General features: G+C 36.5%; 1 protein-coding gene across 6 annotated transcripts; it reads left to right on the top strand.

The window, feature by feature from the left end:
- On the top strand, positions 86-16,273 carry RSRC2 (arginine and serine rich coiled-coil 2). Of its 6 annotated transcripts, XM_005691393.3 has the most exons (11): positions 86-251; positions 4,149-4,305; positions 5,392-5,435; positions 6,234-6,311; positions 7,843-8,055; positions 8,525-8,728; positions 9,742-9,864; positions 12,216-12,295; positions 13,573-13,802; positions 14,152-14,241; positions 15,291-16,273. In XM_005691393.3, exons 4-11 carry the CDS (start codon positions 6,304-6,306, stop codon positions 15,468-15,470), a joined length of 1,128 nt encoding a protein of 375 aa, XP_005691450.1. In that variant the 5' UTR covers positions 86-251; positions 4,149-4,305; positions 5,392-5,435; positions 6,234-6,303; the 3' UTR covers positions 15,471-16,273. The 6 variants fall into 6 exon arrangements, with proteins under 6 accessions (XP_005691450.1, XP_005691448.1, XP_005691447.1 ...); XM_005691391.3 differs by lacking the exon at positions 6,234-6,311; XM_005691390.3 differs by lacking the exon at positions 6,234-6,311 and having other exon boundaries at positions 91-251; positions 7,865-8,055.

The raw sequence follows: 20,045 nt of genomic DNA, 5'->3' as shown, positions 1-20,045 counted from the left end.
CCCTCTCCCCGCCTTACCCGCTCCTTCAAAAGAACAACCAATCACCGTCTAACCTCGTTGCTACAGAAACTCTTATCCCCACCCCTTTTCCTCCCAGCAAGCTGTGCTGTGCGCCGTGCCTTTTCCCCTTTGTGCCATCCGGGTCTCTTGCGCGAGCGATTCAGTCTGTGGCGAAGCGTCGAAGCAGCCAGTACTGTGAAAAGTGGCAAGTGGAGGCGCCGCCGTTGCGGCCAAGACTCTGGACTATGGCGGTGGGTGCCAAATTTGAGTTTAAAATCGTGGATAGTTTCCTGTTACTCTCCAAAGAAGGGATGAGCGGCTTCCAGGGCTGTTGTCCGCGCTTCTGTGTGGACAAAATGGCGCCTTGGCCTTCTTCTGCGCCCGCCATCATGGCTGGCTGCTGTAGGGAGGGGGAAATAAGGCGCTGTTGTTGGGGGTGGGGAGCAGCAGGGAGTGTCTTTTTTTTTTTTCCAGAACTTTCCTGCCTCTTTCCCAGTATTTTGTTCTTTTGGCTCACAGGACTGACTGCAGTTTAGCTTACTCACTAGTTAGTGGGTTTATTGAATTTCGTTAAGGCTTGGGCATTTATGTTCGCAGTGGGAGAGGGCTGGGGAAAAGAGAAAAGGGATCAGGGGTCGTCTCTGAAAAGTATTCGATCAGAAAGGCGGTGCCTGTAAGGGACAGAGGCGAAAAGAGAGCAGTCTAGGAGCGATCATTTTGCCTACGCTCAATGAGACAATTCTAATCGCAAAATTTCAATTAGTGTTGCGTCTGCGTAAACCTTAGTTTATTCCTTAGTAAGCATCTGTGGAACGAGTTTCTGGAAGGGAGTAGAAATTCGATTTAATTAGGAGAAGACTTTGAAACTACGAATTCGGACTGATGATGCTCCGTTTTGAAGTCTGAGAAACAAGCCCTATCATTGCCGTTGTTATTTTAAATTTGAGTTCTTCATTGGCCCGTTTAAGTTTAAATGAAAATTAGAATTTTTCAATTACCTCTTGTGTAAAATAAGCCTACTTTGGATATGATACCCAATCCAGATGGATCGCATTATTGTGGGAATATTTCGTTTTACTTTACCCTGTTAAAAGAAAATTGCAAACATTTTGCATCCTTTTCCACTGATTAAAAAGTTGTTTTCTCGCTTTTGAAAGTAAATAGGATCATATATAGAAAAACTGGTAGTTTACTCAGCCTAATCATTGGAGTACTCTATCTGGCATTAGACATCGTTAATCTGCCCCTCCCTGTCACCCCTTTCCTAATCGATTTGATTTAGAACTGGGTTTTTTTGGTAACTGGTTTAGAACCAGTTTCAAACAGTCGGCATGCTATTTGGTATTTGTGCAAATAATCGATTTAGTGTTTTCTTTTGTTTAAATAGTGACTTGGAAGAATATTGTTTTACCTGAGCTCAGATACTTAACATTTGTTTCTTCTGTGCCTTGTTTGATAGAAAGACACCATCCCCTGGAGATGTAGCCTAGTATTAAGTCCAATGTACTTCTCTTTGCACAGCGAACACATTGGTTTATTGTGTCTTGAGCGTCATTTTAAGAAACCATGATGTTTTTCTAATAGAGCAAATGCTAGAGTGAAGGGCATTTTTACAGTTAGTATTTAAGATTTACATACAGGTACTTACTAAATTGAGATCTTAACTACTGTAAAATATCCTAAAGGACATAAAAGCTTAGAGTGGTCTAAGTGGCCACTCATTTGTTTAGTGATAGGTTGGTTTTTGTTGGCGTCTTGTATATATTTTACAGATGAAAATGGCTGTTTGATGTGTTATTACCCCGTATTACAAAGTGCCTTCCTTTAGGTCAAGGACATTTGACTTCCCTATTGCTGGACTTCCTTAATGTTAAGCATGTAGTTAAATAAACCATTGACTGAAAACTTAAGATCTGGGCTAGATGCTGGCATTTCCATGGAGAGATTTTTAACTAGTCATGATGTTTGTAGAAGTGAAAGAGATGTGCCAGTGGTTTCAGGTATGCTGTTTCAGTTGGACAGAAAAGTGGCATGCACTGAGAGAAGAGATAACAGTGCTTGAAGTTTTTGCTGTTGCTTTACTTTATATTCAGTGTAACTTGACCAACACATCACACATCATAAATCTGTTAGAAACAATCCTTAAGAATAGTGATGAGGACAAGAATAAAAGAAAATAATCAGTGTTAGTGTGAAAATCAGAATCCTTTTTTGTTGTGTGATAAGAGTATCATATATTAATAGTAGACAGCAGATAGAGTACCTTATGTGGTGAGTCAGCTCATATTGCTGAATCCCATCCATGGAATGAAAGTTGAGTCTGATTCTAAGGGGTGAGAGCCTTTCTGCACAAAAGTTTTCTGACTCCAGATACGACCCACACGTAAAGAAGCAAGTGTGCTCGAATGAGCCTCCCCAGTAGTTATGTGCTTCCACTTGTTTTTTGGTAATATTGTTAGATGCTTAACACATAATGTCTTTCATCCTAACCCAGTCTGTAAATCCCTCCCTTTAAATTTATTAGTTTATTCCTGAAGTGTCCAGCATTGAGTGAGTTGGGTGCATTTTTGACCCTCAGAAAAAAGTCAGTGAAATAATGCAGCCTCTCAAACTTCACTTGATAAATTACGGTCCATTTAGTTTACTTGGCGTTTGTTTTCTGGACTAATTTTCCTAAGAGAAGAAGTTCATTATCATGTGATTATTCCTTCTGCTGAAAATGTATAGTAGTTTACCATTTATCCAATCCAAATTTGTTTCTGTAAAGAGCAGGTTGGTAAATGTTTTAGGCATTGTGGACCACATACAGCATACTGTCTCTTGTCACATTTCTTGCTTGCTTGTTTTAACAGCCCTTTTAAAAATGTAAAAGTCATTTTTAGGGGCCATACTTTGCCAATTCATGCCCTAAGTAATTAGCTCCTCAGGCATATTAACGTATTGACTCTTTCATATTCCCTCTTTGGTCAGATGGGTCACCACCTTCCACATATACTGAAGCTGTTTTCCGTGCCTTTTATCAGAATCTGACTCGAGAACATTAAGGTTCTAGTTTCTCCCATGACTTACTTAAATCAATTTCTTACAGAAATGCATTTTTTAATGGAAAACTAATAACTGGAATTAGTTTCTTCATTTATTGGTTGATTTCTGTGCTGAGTACTCTGTCATAATCAAGGCACAGAAAGTTTCCTTTAAAAAAAAAAGTTCCCTTTTGTAAACTGGGAAACAAAGAGCTGATAGTTAAATGAAGGACCCTACTCTCTCCGGTAAATCAGGTCTCTTAGAGTGAGTGTACACTTGACTGTTCCTTTCCATTTTCAAGGTTTATATTGTGTAACTTATAAAATGCTTTAAAGCAGAAACAATTTTTCCGTATCTGAGGAGAGGCAGACTTAAGATTGGGTTCTCAGATAGGTAAGTTAATTATCTGGGGTTTTTTTCTTGTATAATATTCTAGAAGCATTCTGCTTTTTAAGATGTCACAGTCCTCAGACTTTTTAACCTTTCACAGCTCATTTAAAATGCCTTTGTAAGTTATGCCCATGTGGTAACTTGAACTTCCCTCGTGGATCAGATGGTAAAGCATCTGCCTACAATGCGGGAGACCTGGGGTTCAATCCCTGGGGCGGGAACATCTCCTGGAGAAGGAAATGGCAGCCCACTGCAGTATTCTTGCCTGGAAAATCCTGTGGATGGAGGAGCCTGGTGGGCTATAGTCCATGGGGTCACAAAGAGTCGGACACGACTGAGCAACTTCACTTTCACTTTCATGTAGTAAAGGCAACTAAATGAATTCAGAGATCTAAAATGGACACTCTTCTCTGCTTAAGTATTTATTGGAAACACTTGTACACTTATTTTCCTCTTCCTCGGTGTTTTGAAAGATGCAAAACAATGATTTAAAAAAATCCATCCTGTTACATACATCTGTTTGGTATTGGGTTAGTCGTTTCAGTTTACTCAGACTTACTTACCAAGTACAAAGCATATTTAGCCAGTTGGAAATCAGCTGTTCTGATTACTTGATTTTCTTTTTTTAATTGTGTAAAACCTAAGGATAAGTGTCTTTCCTCCTCTCTTTTAAGAAATTGAAAACATTTTAAAAGCAATTAAGAATTTACAAAGATTTTTCTTTGAACTTGTAGGCTAGTGACACAGAACGAGATGGACTAGCCCCAGAAAAAACATCCCCAGATACAGATAAGAAAAAAGAGCAGTCCGATGTATCTGTTTCTCCTAGAGCCTCAAAACATCATTATTCAAGATCACGATCAAGGTCAAGAGAAAGAAAACGAAAGTCAGGTAAGAATCACTAGAAATGATATCACTACCAGCATTTTTATAATCCATGTGGACATGTAAAAGATTAGTTTACTGATACAGTTAATATGTGTTCTTCAAATTGAGAAATGAATAGTGAAAAAATGCATTGGTAATTTCGTGGAGAATTTTTCAATTATGAGGACTACAAATGTCCTAATACATACAGAAGTTTCATAATTTTTCAAACTGTATGATTAAACTTGTGTCACAGTAATATTAGCCGTAGAGGTTTAAATTTTGTCCTTTTAACACAGGCAAAACTATTTTGAAAGATGCAGTCTGGGCAGTGGTGTATTTTTGAATTTAACATCTTTGACCCAAGTTACAAGAACATTTCTAACCTTGATTTTCTTTTAACTTAATGTTAGATTATTTCTGAAAGCAAGAGTTGTGTTTTGAAATGCTCTTTAACTTCTTTTTTTTAAAACTAGACTGGTGTGGCATAGAAAGCATGCTGTATTGCTAATGAATCAATACTTAATGAGGTACTTAAATGAGAAGTAAAATAGAAATGAGTTTAATAAAAGTTTTAAGACCCGGGGCCTAGTTATTTATCTTTTGTACCCACAGATAATCATCTACAAAATGGTTTAAGTGTGACTTTTATCTATATATTGGAAACTGTGCAATATCATCACAACTGCTTTTTAAAGGAACTTTTCTGAACTGTAACATCCTTTTGACTTCTTTATAAGTTTGCTGTGTAGTAGGAAACAAGATGGACTGGACAGAATGTTTTGTAAAATACTAAGAATCTGTGGCCACCTAAAAGTTTCTGTTCGGTCATGTGTCATAGAACGTGGACTTTTTGTGGAACTTCTTTTGCTTACTTACTTGATTATATTCTGGTTTACTCAGATTGCTTGATTTGTTTCAAATATATGGCATAAAATAATCCCACCCCTGCCATAAAAAATAGGCTTTAGAGGCTTTACTTGACTATTAAATATTTAATAAATTCTTTAGTTAGGCAAGTGGACAGAAACGTTCTTTGTGTGAGTTTTGGAATTTATGTTTGAGATGTCTTTATATGTTTATTTATAGTGAATTTTTGTGTGTTTACAGATAATGAAGGAAGAAAACACAGGAGCCGGAGCAGAAGCAAAGAGGTAATTAACACTTTGTAGTGAATAGGCACTTTAAAATACTTGTAAAGTATTTGGTAGAATTGTTTGTGTGAATATATGATATTGTCAAGGTAAGTACCAAAACTTAAAATTTAAAAGGTTTAATTGAGTTATAAAATAAGCATGATTTGGATTCATCATTTTTTTTTTCAAGAAGATAGTTGTTTATTTGAAAAGTTCATTCAGAAACTATTAATATGTTATGTTGTGAAAGTATTCACCATAAAAATTTCATATGAAGAATATAATTGGTTTTTTAGGCCTGTTGCACAGAGCTTCCATTAATCTGAAGTCCCGAGTCTCCTTATGCCTTACGACTGCTCAGGATTTTTAAATAGCAATCATTCTTAAGTAGCAGTACTCTCGATATCTATGGGCTACTCTTTCTTTGTGGAAGGTAACAAGAGTCCTTTTCACTAGTAAGCTAGTTGCCTAATAGTAATACTGAATTTTGAAATAAAAGCGTCAGTGAGGGACAGCTGGAAAGGTGGCATTGACAGCCAAACTTGAGGATGAGAACAGCAGCTGTGTTGCAGAAGAGATAACTTGCCCACCTGAGAAGACAGGAGCGAACCAACAAAGGAAGAGCAGGAGTAGAAGCCAAAAGGGAGGAGAGTCTCATGGGGGCTGGGCAAGGGACTCCGTAAACAAATGTGGGCAGGGACTTCACCTCTTCCCCTAATGGAAGCTCTGTTACATTTTTAATTTAGGAGAGTTTTTGTGAAAATGACTATTTTGTTTAGCTCACATGATAACATTTCTATAATAAATCATACTCAGCGTGCTAATGCGCGAAGAGACTGAACTGAAGACGCTGCAGACTCAGATAGCAAAATAATAAGCCTACTTCATGATAAGGTAACTATTAGTCATTCAAACTCCTATTTCCCTTAAGTATATCTTAAATCAGTTAAGGGTTTTAAATGGTTTTTTTCTTTTTAAAAATAATAGTAATGTTATGTTTGGAAAACTGGTTTAAAATAAACTCTAAAACTTTTGCAAGCTTAACCACTTAAAGCTTTTCCACTTTGCCACCATATGGCAAAATCAAAAAAATAGTGTTTTATAAGCTCATACAGAGAACTGGCATTGAAACTAAACTTTACCTGTGTCTCCAGGTCTCTTATTTTTCTGCAAAATAATGAGTTACATACTATGACCCTTTTCAGATGTATCATCATGCATGTTCCAGAATGTTTGACTGAGTTTTTTGTTTTTAAGAAAAGTTAATCTTGGAAATATACTAAGGTCTAGTTTGGAACCTATGAGCTAACTGTCCCCTCGTAGTCTGGGCATCAAATATGGGGTCTGGTTTCAACTCTCCTAATAGGTAGCTGTGTGACTTCAGGTCTTAGTCGTATATAAAGTAAGGGGAATTAGAGGATCTGAGTTTCCTTCTAGCTTTAAAATTGTGATTCTGAAATGTCCAGGACTGTAAGCTTTAGCTATAGGATGGATCTAACAAATCCTAGTGTGGGGGAATCTAACATTTAGCACTTTGTAATTCAGTGAGTGTAGGGTAGAGACTTGATCATACAATTGATTTAGCTCAGTCTCTGAATGCATATGTTGTGAAAGAAAAAGCCTCAGTTCTTACAATTCTTCAGAATATGGGGGAAGTGTGTATTATATAATGGTATAGGGATTAATTGTGTTATACCTAGTTTGATTTCATAAAAATTAAAAGATATGGTTGCCATTTTCTACCCTAGGTACATGAAATGTAATAGAACTCCAAGCCTGTTGGGATATTGCAAGATGAAAAGTGATTGCTTCACAGTGTAGACATTGGGAGAAAAATCAAGAGCCGTCTTTAAGAAAGGATGTGGCAGTATAGCTATATAAAAAGGACACTTAACTCTGCGTAAAGTAATTTGAAATTGCAGAAAATATTAATACTTAGATTAATTTTACTTAACTACCTAATTGGAAATGCATTTTCTGCTGCATTTCTGTGTCCTTATCTTCATTATTGTTAACTTATTATGTACTCTGGATTTAGAAGTTGTTGTGTTTATATATATATATGATCTATTTCTCCAAAAGGTTTGTTGGAAATTTGAAAAAATTTTGATACATGTGTACTTCCCTTTTAGATAAAAGAAATGAGGGATTTCTGTTTTTCTGAAATAATGGTTTATATTATTTTTAACGTTGAAAGTCATTGTTATGATTGTGATATTGAAAATATTTGGGGGTAAAAACTGCATTTGGGGGTGTATAAGGAAAAAGTAAAATTAGTAGTATATATTTGCAACATTTGGGTGATGTGAAACTAGATCTTTTTTTTAAATTTGCCACACACTCCTAAGGTTACTAATGTTGCATCACAACATTTTTGCTTCTGATACCCATACTAACTCTCTTTGTTGCACTATTTTCCTGAAAGAACCAACTTCTTCTTAAAACAGGCAAGAAGACACGAATCCAAAGATAAGTCGTCTAAGAGACACAAGTCTGAGGAACATAATGACAAAGAACATTCTTCTGATAAAGGAAGAGAGCGGCTAAATTCATCTGAAAATGGTGAGGATAGACACAAACGCAAAGAAAGAAAATCATCAAGAGGCAGAAGTCACTCAAGGTCTAGGTCTCGTGAAAGGTAAGTAGTTTTTCCTAAATTAATGCCTTCTACAGAACTTCTAAATTACATAAAAGGTTTACATTAACAGAGCAACACAACAAAATCTTGGTTAGAAAATGTGGAATTTTTAACTTTTTGATTTATCTGTCTTTTACAGTGGGAAAAAAAATATTGCTGAAAACTATGTATAGTTTGCCCATATAACAGTCCTCTTACATTGCTGGTGTAGGATTTGTTTGCTGCTAACTATTAAACTAAATCTTAAATTGGGGTAGGAAACATTGCATTTTTTATATTATCATGTTATTCTCTAGGAAGCATCATCAAATAAGAACAAAGCTCTATTTTTTGTGTAACTCCTTTCATTAAAAAAACCTCAGTTATACAACACAAGAGTATTGGCTGCATATGCTGCAGGTTATTTATAATGTTTATAATTGAACACAGAACTCTTAAGTAACTGAAAATTTGTGTGCTTTAATTTCAGGCGTCATCGTAGTAGAAGCAGAGAGCGGAAGAAGTCAAGATCCAGGAGTAGGGATAGGAAGAAGTCAAGATCCAGAAGCAGAGAGAGGAAGAAATCACGATCCAGAAGCAGGGAAAGAAAACGTCGGATCCGATCTCGTTCCCGCTCAAGATCAAGACACAGGCACAGGAGTAGAAGCAGAAGTAGGACAAGGAGTAGAAGTCGGTAGGTACTCATCATCTTGAATAAACTCAGATAGGAACGGGGTCTGATAGGTCAGGCTTAATGAGGTTAAGTAACTTGCCCAAGAAGTTCAGTATCATACTGTTCTTAAATGGTAAAGCTAGGACCTGATCCCAGATGTATCTGAAAGCCAAGTCAGTACATGGGCTCAATCCACCATACTGGTTTATTTTCTCAGATATTCAGAAGATGAACTTATTAGTTCAAACTTGCCTTGATTGGAAAGAGGCTTTAATTTGTTGAAACTGGAAGTTCAATGGAGATAATTTCTTTATAAGTACTCAAAGAATAGGTTTATTCTCTACAAAGCAGTTATTAATAGTGTTCAGTTAGGCCACTCAGTTGTATTCGACTCTTTGCGATCCCATGGACTAATAGTATAGTATATCTATATTCACAGGTACTGGTATAAAGTTAGTGGGGAAGCTTCTTTGCTAATTTATTGCTCCTTAAGTCAAACACCCTATAAAAGGCTGAAATATGGGTATAAGTGCACTTACACTTTTTAATCAGTTAACCTATTGATTCCACTACTAGAAATTTATTCTTCATACTGACCTTGTTGTTTAGTGGCTAAGTCGTGTCCCTCTGATTTGCTGCCTCATGGACTATAGCCTGCCAAGATGTGTCCATGGGATTTTGCAAGCAAGAATACTGGAGTGGGTTGCCGTTTCCTTCTCCAGCGGATCTTCCTGACCCAGGGCTCAAACCTGTGTCTCCTACATTGGCAGGCCGATTCTTGACTGCAGAGCCACCAGGGAAGCACATATATTGACCTACACAAGTGTAAAATTACTAACGTACATGTCTCAACTTTTGCAACATTGGGCATAATAGCAAGAAATTGGAAACAACGTAAATGTCATCTGAAAAAGGAGTGCTTATAGTGAATTTATGGAAAACTAGTCTTACACAGTTTGAACTATGTAACCATGATTTTGACTCAGTAAAGTATTACTTGGCCATACTGACATGTAAAATATGACTTATTAAAGAGATAGGAAGAAGAGAATTGAAAAACCAAGAAGATTTAGCAGAAGTTTGAGCCGAACTCCTAGTCCACCTCCCTTTAGAGGCAGAAACACAGCAATGGATGCACAAGAAGCTTTAGCTCGGAGGTGTGTATATTTTTGTTTGATGCATTTTTTTCTCCTTTTCATCTTGAAATGGATACTCAATTGTGTAGGGCAAATGAATGCTTTCAGTCAGAGAAGAATTCAAACAACTAAATGTAGCCATGGCTACTTGTGGCACCTTTGTGATACAGAGCTATGTAAGTGGTTTGTTAATTCTGGAAAAGGTACTTTGCAGCAGTTGCTCTTTTTCTCTTCCATGATTAATTTATTCATTTTTCTCCATTCTAGACATAAATATTTTCAGTTTGCAATTGGAAACATTTTTAAAAATCCTAAATCTGATCTAAGAACTCTGTTCATTTTGTCTCTAAAACTGCTTTGTCATTACTTTCTTTGTTCCTAAGAAAACAGTCCCTGAAACAATAAGTAGAATTCTGTCAATAATTTTCTTATTTTGAAGGTGGCAAATAATAAACCACTTTATTTGATCTTAAAATTTTTACTGCTAATATCATAGAAAGATCACTGTATTTTTAAATTTTCTAATGTTTCAAAGATGGTTGACTGTGGGACTACACAACAACAGGGCTATCTAACTAAATCTGCAAAACCATTGACTGAACTACCTGATAGAGGCAAGAAATAAAGTAAAATACAAGCCCTTGTTTGCAGGTTTTCCCATATTCTGAAAACTAAAATCTTTTGATTTTGATTTTTTTTTTCTCTATGAAATTGAGTTTGTATTTTTTTTTTTCATTACAAAAATACAGTTATCTCAATGTAACCTGATGGGCTGCTGCCCTGCGAACCCAGCCTGGCAGAAACTCCAGCTGAACAGCAGCAGCAAAGGTGTGAGCTCACCCCTTCCTCATTCCATTCACCTTCGTGAATGGTGTTGATTTCAAACCTGCAATGGCCATTTAAAATATGCAAACAAAAAGTTGTCAATCACTTTCTTCCTGAAACTAAAATCAACGGAGTTAGGAAATAATTTTCCACAATATCTGAACTGATTTATGAAGAATAGTCCATTAACTTTGATCATGAATTTTTTTATTTTTTGATTTTATTAAAGTTGAGTCTGTGACTAGCCTCTAAAACTGACTTAGTCTCCTGAGTGATTTTCAGATGACAATACATGAAATGCTCTAATTTCAGAATACCAAATTATTCTTTGGCTACCTTGAAATTTGAAGGGTGGTCGTTTGTTGTTAAACTACAGTATGTAGACCTTTTTTTGTTTTTAAATAACAGAATTCTAAAACTGCGTTTGAAATATTTTTAAGTATTTATAAATCTACATTTTAACATTAATTCTAATCAGAAACTTTTGTTTCCAAGGACAAGTTCAAGGCTTTACTACATGCCTTTCTTTTATGTGTGCAAGATTGCTGTATTCCTTTTATGTAAATTTCAGCAATTGTTAAAGGGAATGCCAGTTTTCTACCACTGTATTTTACCCATCGTGCCCACTGCTCCCCTCCCCCAAAAAACTTTTACCCAATCCTTGCCTCTTTATACCATATTAAAAGGAGGGAGGGGGCAGTGTTTAACTTATGATTGGTAAATCAAGGAGTCTTCAGAGAAGAAAAGGGGTTTCTCTTTCAGGAACTTATTATGAAGATAACATTACTTAAGATTTGTAATATAGCAGCGCTGACTTGACAGCACATTTTGTATTCATTAGTGAATTTAGTGTGAACCAGAATTTGTTTTTATTTTGCTTGGGGATGAGTTTGTGTTTCATGTTTCCAATTACTTTACTAATTTCTTCATCTCCTAAAAATAATTTTCTAATAGTTTTTTCCCTGTTTTATTAGATTATAGGTAGGGTTTGCCTTGCCCTTTTAGAAATTTTATTTTTGCCTTTTTAATTTCCATTAATTTAGAGACCAATAATGTCTGTTTAAATATAAATATCATCTGCATGTTTTGATTGGCCTTACCCCAATCAGCCTCACTTAAGAAGCTTTTAGGTAATTCTGTAAATTATTGAACATACCCTAAAATTTACTCAGATATATTTTTTCAGTATTTCAAATTTGCAAGGTTAAATTTTATCCTTTTCCTGTAACCAGCACTGATGAAGACTGAATAATTTTTATCTCTTAACCATTTTAACCATTCTCCGGGAACGGTATATAAAAGCAATTAGAATTGTGGGCTATTCAGTAAATTTAAAAATGTTTAAAACCAGTATTGAAATACCATTGGATTGTGACTGTGATACCATCTTAAGAATGATTGCTTTTTTTCTCATATGCAGATGTCAGTTTGGGGAAAATACTAAATTTATTTAAAATTCTATATAGTGTTTTGTGCCTACACATGTATACATATAGAGATAAATGTTGGCTTTATGTTGTTATTTTTTATTAAATTGTCTTTGACAGGTTGGAAAGGGCAAAGAAATTACAAGAACAGAGAGAAAAGGAAATGGTTGAAAAACAAAAACAACAGGAAATAGCTGCAGGTAACTCTTCTTTATTATGGATGTATGGCATTTTAAAAATCATTACTGACTTGTAAATGTGGTGGTTTTTTTTGGTTTTTTTTTTTTTTTACCATTTTTGGTTGCTCTGGGTTTTTGTTGCTATGCACAGGCTTTCTCTAGTTGCGGTGCTCAGACTTCCCATTGTGGTGGCTTCTCTTGTTACAGAGTACATGCTCCAGGTCCACAGTCTTTATTAGGGGCAGCACACAGGCTCACTGGCTGTGGTACATGAGCTTTAGTTGCTCCATGGCATGTGGAATCTCCTTAGACCAGAAATTGAACCCGTTTCCCCTGCATTGGCAGGCAGGTTTCTATTCTCTGTAATACCAGGAAGTCCTGAATATGTTATTTTTAGTGTAATTTTCTACCTCATAAAACTTTTTTTGTGCTGAATTTCTGATTTGGTCAGTGTAGATAATTTTGACAAGTGAATAGTGACTACTGTTGTTCATGTAGCATGTTAGCCATCACTGCTTAAGGATTCCAAGTTTTTATATGTGACACAAATGCACTGCCTTGTCGATGTTTTAGAGGTGATCAAAGAGAGCTTGTATAAAATGTAATCTGGAAGGTAAAAGTACCAGACCTGATACTTTATAAGACTTGGGCCAGATATCTGTTAAGTGAGTGTAATAACCTGTTTGGGTTTCCCAGGTGGCTCAGTGATAAGAATCTGCCTGCTAGTGCAGGAACTGTGGGTTTGATCCCTGGATCGAGGAGATCCCCTGGAGAAGGAAATGGCAACCCACTCCAGTCTTCTTGCCTGGAAAACCCCATGAACAGAGGAGCTTGGCAGGCTATAGTCCACGGGGTCGCAAAGGGTCAGACGCAATTTAACAACTAAACAACAACAACCTGTTTGATAGTTTTAAATGTTTCAAATGAGATATAGTGAAATCATATTGTGACCTATCAAGAATCATACAAATGAAAGTTATTAAAAGTTTAGGTACAGTCACCATAGTTCATTTCCATTGAAATCGTATACCTGTTTCACGTTTACAGAATTCTCTTTATCCTCAGAGAAGAAAATGAAGTTTTAGTTCATACAAAGAGTTACATACAGAAATGTCTATTGATGAATACATTGTTTGCTAGAATATTATTGCTTTATAAGCTTAACACTCAAGTCATTTTTTAATATTTGGTGAAAATATTCTGCCTTTTTGCACCTTAGTAGCTCTTGCATATAAATATGTACTATAAATTAAGATGCTTGTTTTCATTAAAATCCATACTTGCTTCCTCATCAGCAGCTGCTGCTACTGGAGGTTCTGTTCTCAATGTTGCTGCCCTCTTGGCGTCAGGAACACAAGTAACTCCTCAGATAGCTATGGCAGCTCAGATGGCAGCCTTGCAGGCGAAAGCTTTGGCAGAGACCGGAATAGCTGTACCTAGCTATTACAACCCAGCAGCTGTGAATCCAATGAAATTTGCTGAACAAGAGAAAAAAAGGAAAATGCTATGGCAAGGCAAGAAAGAAGGAGTAAGTTTTCTTATTCCCCTGTTTTATTGTTGATTTCTAAGTTAGAAAAATTCATTTGGATTTGGATTGGAATAATTTGGTTTGGGTTTCTCTTTGTTGCTACTATTATTAATACTGGGGGAAAAATGCATGATCTAAGTGAGACTTTCAGAGAAAACCAGTATGCCCATACGTTTATTAAAGGGAAAGAGTTCCTTAGTTTATATGTCTTATATAAGACAGTTACCAACTCCATTGATAGAATGTCATAAATGGTTTTTTTACTTAGGCTGAGTTATGGAAAATTTTAGTATCCTAATAAAAGATATTTAAATTTTACATATCCTAAAAGTTTATTGTTTCTTAACAGGACAAATCCCAGTCTGCTGAAATATGGGAGAAATTGAATTTTGGAAACAAGGACCAAAATGTCAAATTTAGGAAGTTAATGGGTATTAAGGTGAGTTAGACACTTTGTATTAAAACTCATGTTAATTTATATCTTTAGGGTAACATTGGTTCTCAAATATTATTTTAGTGATATGCCATCTCTGGATACTTTGTAGTGCTTTTTTTTTTAACTTTATATTGAAGTATAGTTGATTAGGAATGTTGTGATAGTTTCAGATGAGCATCAAAGGAACTCAGCCATACATACACGTGCATTCATTCTCCCCTTCCCTTTCCATTAGGCTGCCACATAACATTAAGCATAGTTCCCTTTGCTATAGATCTAGTGCATTTTCATTTATATTCTCTAGGTTAATTTTGAGAATAGAAAATAAATGAAAACACACTAGACCAGTAAATTATCACTAGCTGACAATAGAGAGTGTTAAATTTTATTAAATATTTGTTGATAGAGTGTTAAGGTTTAACTGTCATCAGACCTTCTTTATTTTTTTCAAGAAAGATTTTTTTTTTAATATAATTTTTGGCTGCATCATGTCTTAGTTGTGGCATGCAGGGTCTTTTTTATGGACTTAATTGCCCCATGGCATGTGGTATCTTAGTTTCCTGACAAGGAATGGAACCTGCGTCCACTGTTGGAAGGCAGCTTCCCAGTCAGTGGACCATTAAAGGAGATGTAGAAGGTTGTGGTTTTTTGCTGAATATTGTATAGATATACAAATACAGTATTAGGCTTTGTACAGTAACCTGATAATGTCCACAAACGTTCAAATATTGGTCATTAGTAAGGGAGTTGGTTTTTCATTGAAAAGATGAAACTCGATCCCCATTTTCTACTTACTTTTCTTCCAGACATTTATTCACATAGTTTTTCATGTTCTACATGTTCTTTCTCATTCCCACTGAATGAAGTTGATTTTTGTTAACATCTTCAATCCCAGTACCAAGAATGAACATTGCCTTGAACGACGAATTAAAGCTAAGTGAGATCAAATATATACTGCAAAAATATGATCTACCAGGACTTTTAAGTGAGAGAAGTACTTTCTAGTCTAGGTGAATTCATCTTAATAGTATATTTTTGTATCTGTTGCTTAGAGTGAAGATGAAGCTGGATGTAGCTCTGTTGATGAAGAAAGTTACAAGACACTGAAACAGCAGGAAGAAGTGTTTAGAAATCTAGATGCTCAGTATGAAATGGCAAGATCACAAACCCACACACAGAGAGGAATGGGTTTGGGGTTCACCTCATCGATGCGAGGAATGGACACGGTTTGAAGACCACACCATATTGGGGACTCTTACAGACTGGTTCTGATGCCAGGTCCTTGATCACCGAACAGCTGGCATTCTAGCTTGCATGGGCGTTGCATTGACTTTAATTTATTGAAAAATACGATTTTTTTGTAAATATCAGATCAGTGATACTGGTGTTAGTGTTGTAATCAGGTTAAACCCACTTCCATTAAACTTGACAGGACTATAGAAGGACAATATTTTTTAGTTCATGAATTCTACTTTTCAAATATATAAAAGCTGCAGGTGGGATAAATATCTCATACATGAATTTTTGGTGTCCGCTGTCTTGTGTACCTTTTGTACTTAACCTTGTACAGTTATTTTCATCTCTTGAAACATGAAAGAAATGTTATGTAGATGTTCTTTAGAAGATCTGGCCATTTGGTACATAATCCAGCACAAATAGGCTGGGTGGTAATGATAATAAAATTGGTTTTCTCAAGACTGGTGTTAATTTAAGTTACCTGGAATTCTTATTTGAATTTGTTTTATGGTTTCTATGGCGTTTTGCAATTTCTGTTAGAAGACACTGGCTGGAAATTCCTTTCTTTTTTCTTTTTTTAAGAACAACTATGCTATAGGCAATACCATGGTGAGCAAAAATGTAAAAAGGAAGTTGGGAGCAGTGAAAAAACTTACTAAAATAATACTGTTTTCCTACTATTACAAGGGACAGAATTGGTGTACAGTATTTGTTAAATATTCCATATGTTATTCAGGAAATAGATTAATACATTAAAGGGATGTAAGCACTTTTATTTTAATAAAGTGCCTTATAACAAGTTCTTTGTATGCCCTTTCCTCATTATCCATTTAGAATTCTCTAGCGTAGACTTAAGTGCTAAAAGAGAAAACCACTTTGTCACTAAATTGAATAAATTTTAGGGCATAGATTTGCAGAAGGAGGGGACTACAGAACTTGTACTTCATTTACTTCTATTAAATTCATAATTTTTAGCTTTCCCTGGAAAAGTCCTTTGAAAAACATTTCCGCAATGTGGCAGCACAGTAGAACAAGGGAAGACTACTTAATGCATTCTGATAAATGTTTAGTTTTCCCAGAGCACAGTAATTCTAGGGAGAGAGGCCTTAAGAAAGTGACAAAGTTAAGTTTCTGGGGAAGGTAACACCATGGTTTTTCATTTTGGAAGTCATCCCAAATTCACATTTGCTATTGAGCTGTACCTTGTGAAATCAGTTTTGTTAAAGTCTGTGGGCTTGTAATGCAATGTGGGTTTATGGAGAGCACACATTAAACTGCCTGTATTTTTCTGTGGTATTTTAGGTGCTGGCCATACATTATGAATAACAGTCCATTCTAAGAATTTTTGTAGCCAGTTTTAAACAGGGAGCTGATTTTGATTCATTTAGTATAATGTCTAAATAATTGAATAGTAATACGTACTTTTAGTTGAGGTTCCATTTGTTATTTTCATGTTTATTTTTGAAATCCAGTGGATATTTTGTATTTTAACCCAGTTGGGACTAGCTACATTTAAAGAGTAGGGGCTTCCCTGGTGGTGCGGTGGTGAAAAACCTGTCCTGGGCTTCCCTTATACCTCAAATGGTAAAGAGCCTGCCCGCAATGCGGGAGACCTGGGTTTGATCCTTAGATCGGGAAGATCCCCTGGAGGAGGAAATGGCAACCCACTCCAGTATTCTTGCCCGGAAAATCCCATAGACAGGAGCCTGGTGGGCAATAGTCCATTGGGTCACAAAGAGTAGGACAGGACTGAGTGACTTGGACTATAATAGCCACATACAGTCCAGGGCAACTGTCCTGGACAATAAAATTTAGAGGGAGGCATATAGGTTATTGTAATTTGCATGATTAAACTTTAGGAAACAATTACTGGAGTCCTGGAGGCAAGGGACAGTTAACTGCTTGGTCAGTTGGAAATGACTTCATAGGAAGATACACTCCATAGTTTTTATGTGGTTAAACTTTGTTTCCCCTTTTTCCTGGCTACTACTATGCTTTCATTTTCAAAGCCTGGTACTTTCTGATGGATGTAGGGTTTACTTTTGTATGCAACAGGAACATAAATGGTCCAGTAGGTTCTGTAAAGACATGGTAGCTAGGCAGGCAGGAAAATAAGACCACACTATTTGAGGCAAGGTCTAATAAACTATGTAAATCCAGTTGGCTTGGTGGGTAAGTAAATTTAAAGATGAGGGTTCCAATTTGGGTGATGATTGTGATTTAAATTTGAAATAAAACTCCCAGTTTTTTTTTTTTTATGTAAATTCCATTTTAAGTGGTAGGTTGGTAGAAGGAGGTAGAAACAAATTGTGTTATCATTCCAAGTTACATTTCATAGGCCAAAAGATGATTTTAAGAATAAGTACTTAATTTCTCTGGAGCCCTCTCCAAGTTCTCCCATTGGCCATTCATCAATTTCTGCAGTTGTCTCATCCTTCTCAATCCCAGCCCTCTAGGACTCAGGCCCAGACTTCCCATTCTACATTATGCAGACTCATTCTCCTATCATCCTTGTATTGGCTTTCCATAAAAATTTGAACCAGTCAAATGCTAATCTTTAGTTCAGACCTCTTTCTGGAGTTTAGTCTCAAATACCTGACTAATACATGCCTCCACTGGGGCCTAAAATTCTACCTTCAATATACTAATACACCAGTGCTTCAAGAATTTTTTCTACTAGTTTATTAATAGTTACTTATCTCTAAGGATAAAATTGCCTCAAGGTACCACATAGTGAAAATGGAACTTGCTCTTTACTCCCAAAAATAGTCAACATCAGTTTTTCTCAATTTCAAGCAATCATTCAGCCAGTTTCTTAAGTCAACCTGGGCAAATAATTCACTCTTTTCTCTCATTCCCCATATACAACCCTTCAGTTACCTGTTACTTTATCTTATAAATATCCTCTGCTGCTGCTGCTGCTTAGTCATTCCAGTCTGTGTGACCCTAAGGACTGCAGCCTGCCAGGCTCCTCTGTCCATGTGATTCTTTAGGCAAGAGTACTAGAATGGGTTGCCATGCCCTCTTCCAGGGGATCTTCCCGACCCAGGGATCGAACCCGGTCTCCTGCATTGCAGGCAGATTCTTTACCACTGAGCCACCAGGGAAGCCGCTTAAATATCCTCTATTTGAATATCAACTCTACGTTACTGTTGACACTACCCTAATCCAAACTAACATTTGTTGATTTTATTATGAAATGGCAATCTCTACTACAATCAGAATGTTGTTATTGCTCGATGCCAATCCTTTTCCAATCATGGAATCACGATCATCATCACATTGAAAATTTGTGGGTCATGGATACACCACTTGTTTAAAATGTTGAAATGACTTCCCAATTATAGGAGTGGAAAGAATATCCCTAGTGTGGTCTGTGAGTAATTGCCTAATGTTCCAGCCACATTTTGCTCCACTCTGCCTAAGCCTCCACTTCCGTTTATCTGTTTTTGGTTGTACTCTGCCTTCATTGCTGTGCAAGCTCTCTAGTTGCAGAGAGTGGGGGCTACTCTTCATTGTGGTGCACTGGTTTCTCATGTGGTGGCTTCTCATTGCAGAGACGAGCTCTAGGGTGAGCAGGTTTCAGTAGTTGTGGCTTAAGGGCTCCAGAGCCAACTTAGTAGTTGTGGTTCACAGGCTCAGTTGCTCTGAGGCGTATGAAATCTTTCTAGACCAGGGATCAAACCTGTCCCCTACACTGGCAGGCAGATTCTTTTCCACTGTACTACCAGGGAAGTCCTACCCTAAGACTCAATACCATCCCCCATGCTCACAACTAACTTTGCCCTCTTAACATTTCATAATTCAGTTCAAACCTCAATTCCTCAATTTAGACTCCTATAGAAATCTCAAATTTATTACATTTCAATAATTTCCTGTGTTTTTATTATGCATATTTATTTCTTAATACGATGAATTCCCATCAACATCCATTTTGACCCAAGATCAGGAACATTTACGTGTATTTTTTGTTTCTTTTGGGCTTCCCAAAAGGAACCAGAGGAACCAGAGATCAAATTGCCAACAACTGCTGGATCACTGAAAAAACAAGAAAGTTCCAGAAAAACATCTATTTCTGCTTTATAGACTATGCCAAACCCTTTAACTGTGTGGATCACCACAAACTGTGGAAAATCCTTAAAAAGATGGGGATACCAGACTACCTGATCTGCCTCTTGAGAAATCTGTATGCAGGTCAGGAAGCAACAGTTTGAACTGGACATGGAACAGACTTGTTCCAAACGGGGAAACGAGTATGTCAAGGCTGTATATTGTCACCCTGCTTATTTAACTTATATGCAGAGTACATCATGCAAAATGCCGGGCTGGATGAAGCACAAGCTGGAATCAAGATTGTCAGGAGAAATATCAATAACCTCAGATATGCAGATGATACCACCTTTATGGCAGAAAGTGAAGAAGAACTAAACACCTCTTGAAGAGATTGAAAGAAGAGAGTGAAAAAGTTGGCTTAAAACTCAACATTCAGAAAACTAAGATCATGGCATCTGGTCCCATCACTTCATGGCAAATAGATGTGGAAACAGTGACAGACTTTATTTGGGGGGCTC

This window comes from Capra hircus, chromosome 17 (genome assembly GCF_001704415.2).
Source record: "Capra hircus breed San Clemente chromosome 17, ASM170441v1, whole genome shotgun sequence".
In the NCBI taxonomy this organism is placed as follows: Eukaryota; Metazoa; Chordata; class Mammalia; order Artiodactyla; family Bovidae; genus Capra; species Capra hircus.
The sequence above is the reverse complement of the archived record's forward strand: the minus strand, read 5'-3'. Positions and strand labels throughout refer to the sequence as shown.

What these genes read in the sequence shown, in the direction of transcription:
- RSRC2 (XM_005691389.3), top strand. An exon ending in CAAGAAGCTTTAGCTCGGAG is followed by an intron (nt 9,865 to 12,215) that starts GTGTGTATATTT and finishes TGTCTTTGACAG; the next exon opens with GTTGGAAAGGGCAAAGAAAT. An exon ending in ACAACAGGAAATAGCTGCAG is followed by an intron (nt 12,296 to 13,569) that starts GTAACTCTTCTT and finishes CTTCCTCATCAG; the next exon opens with CAGCTGCTGCTACTGGAGGT.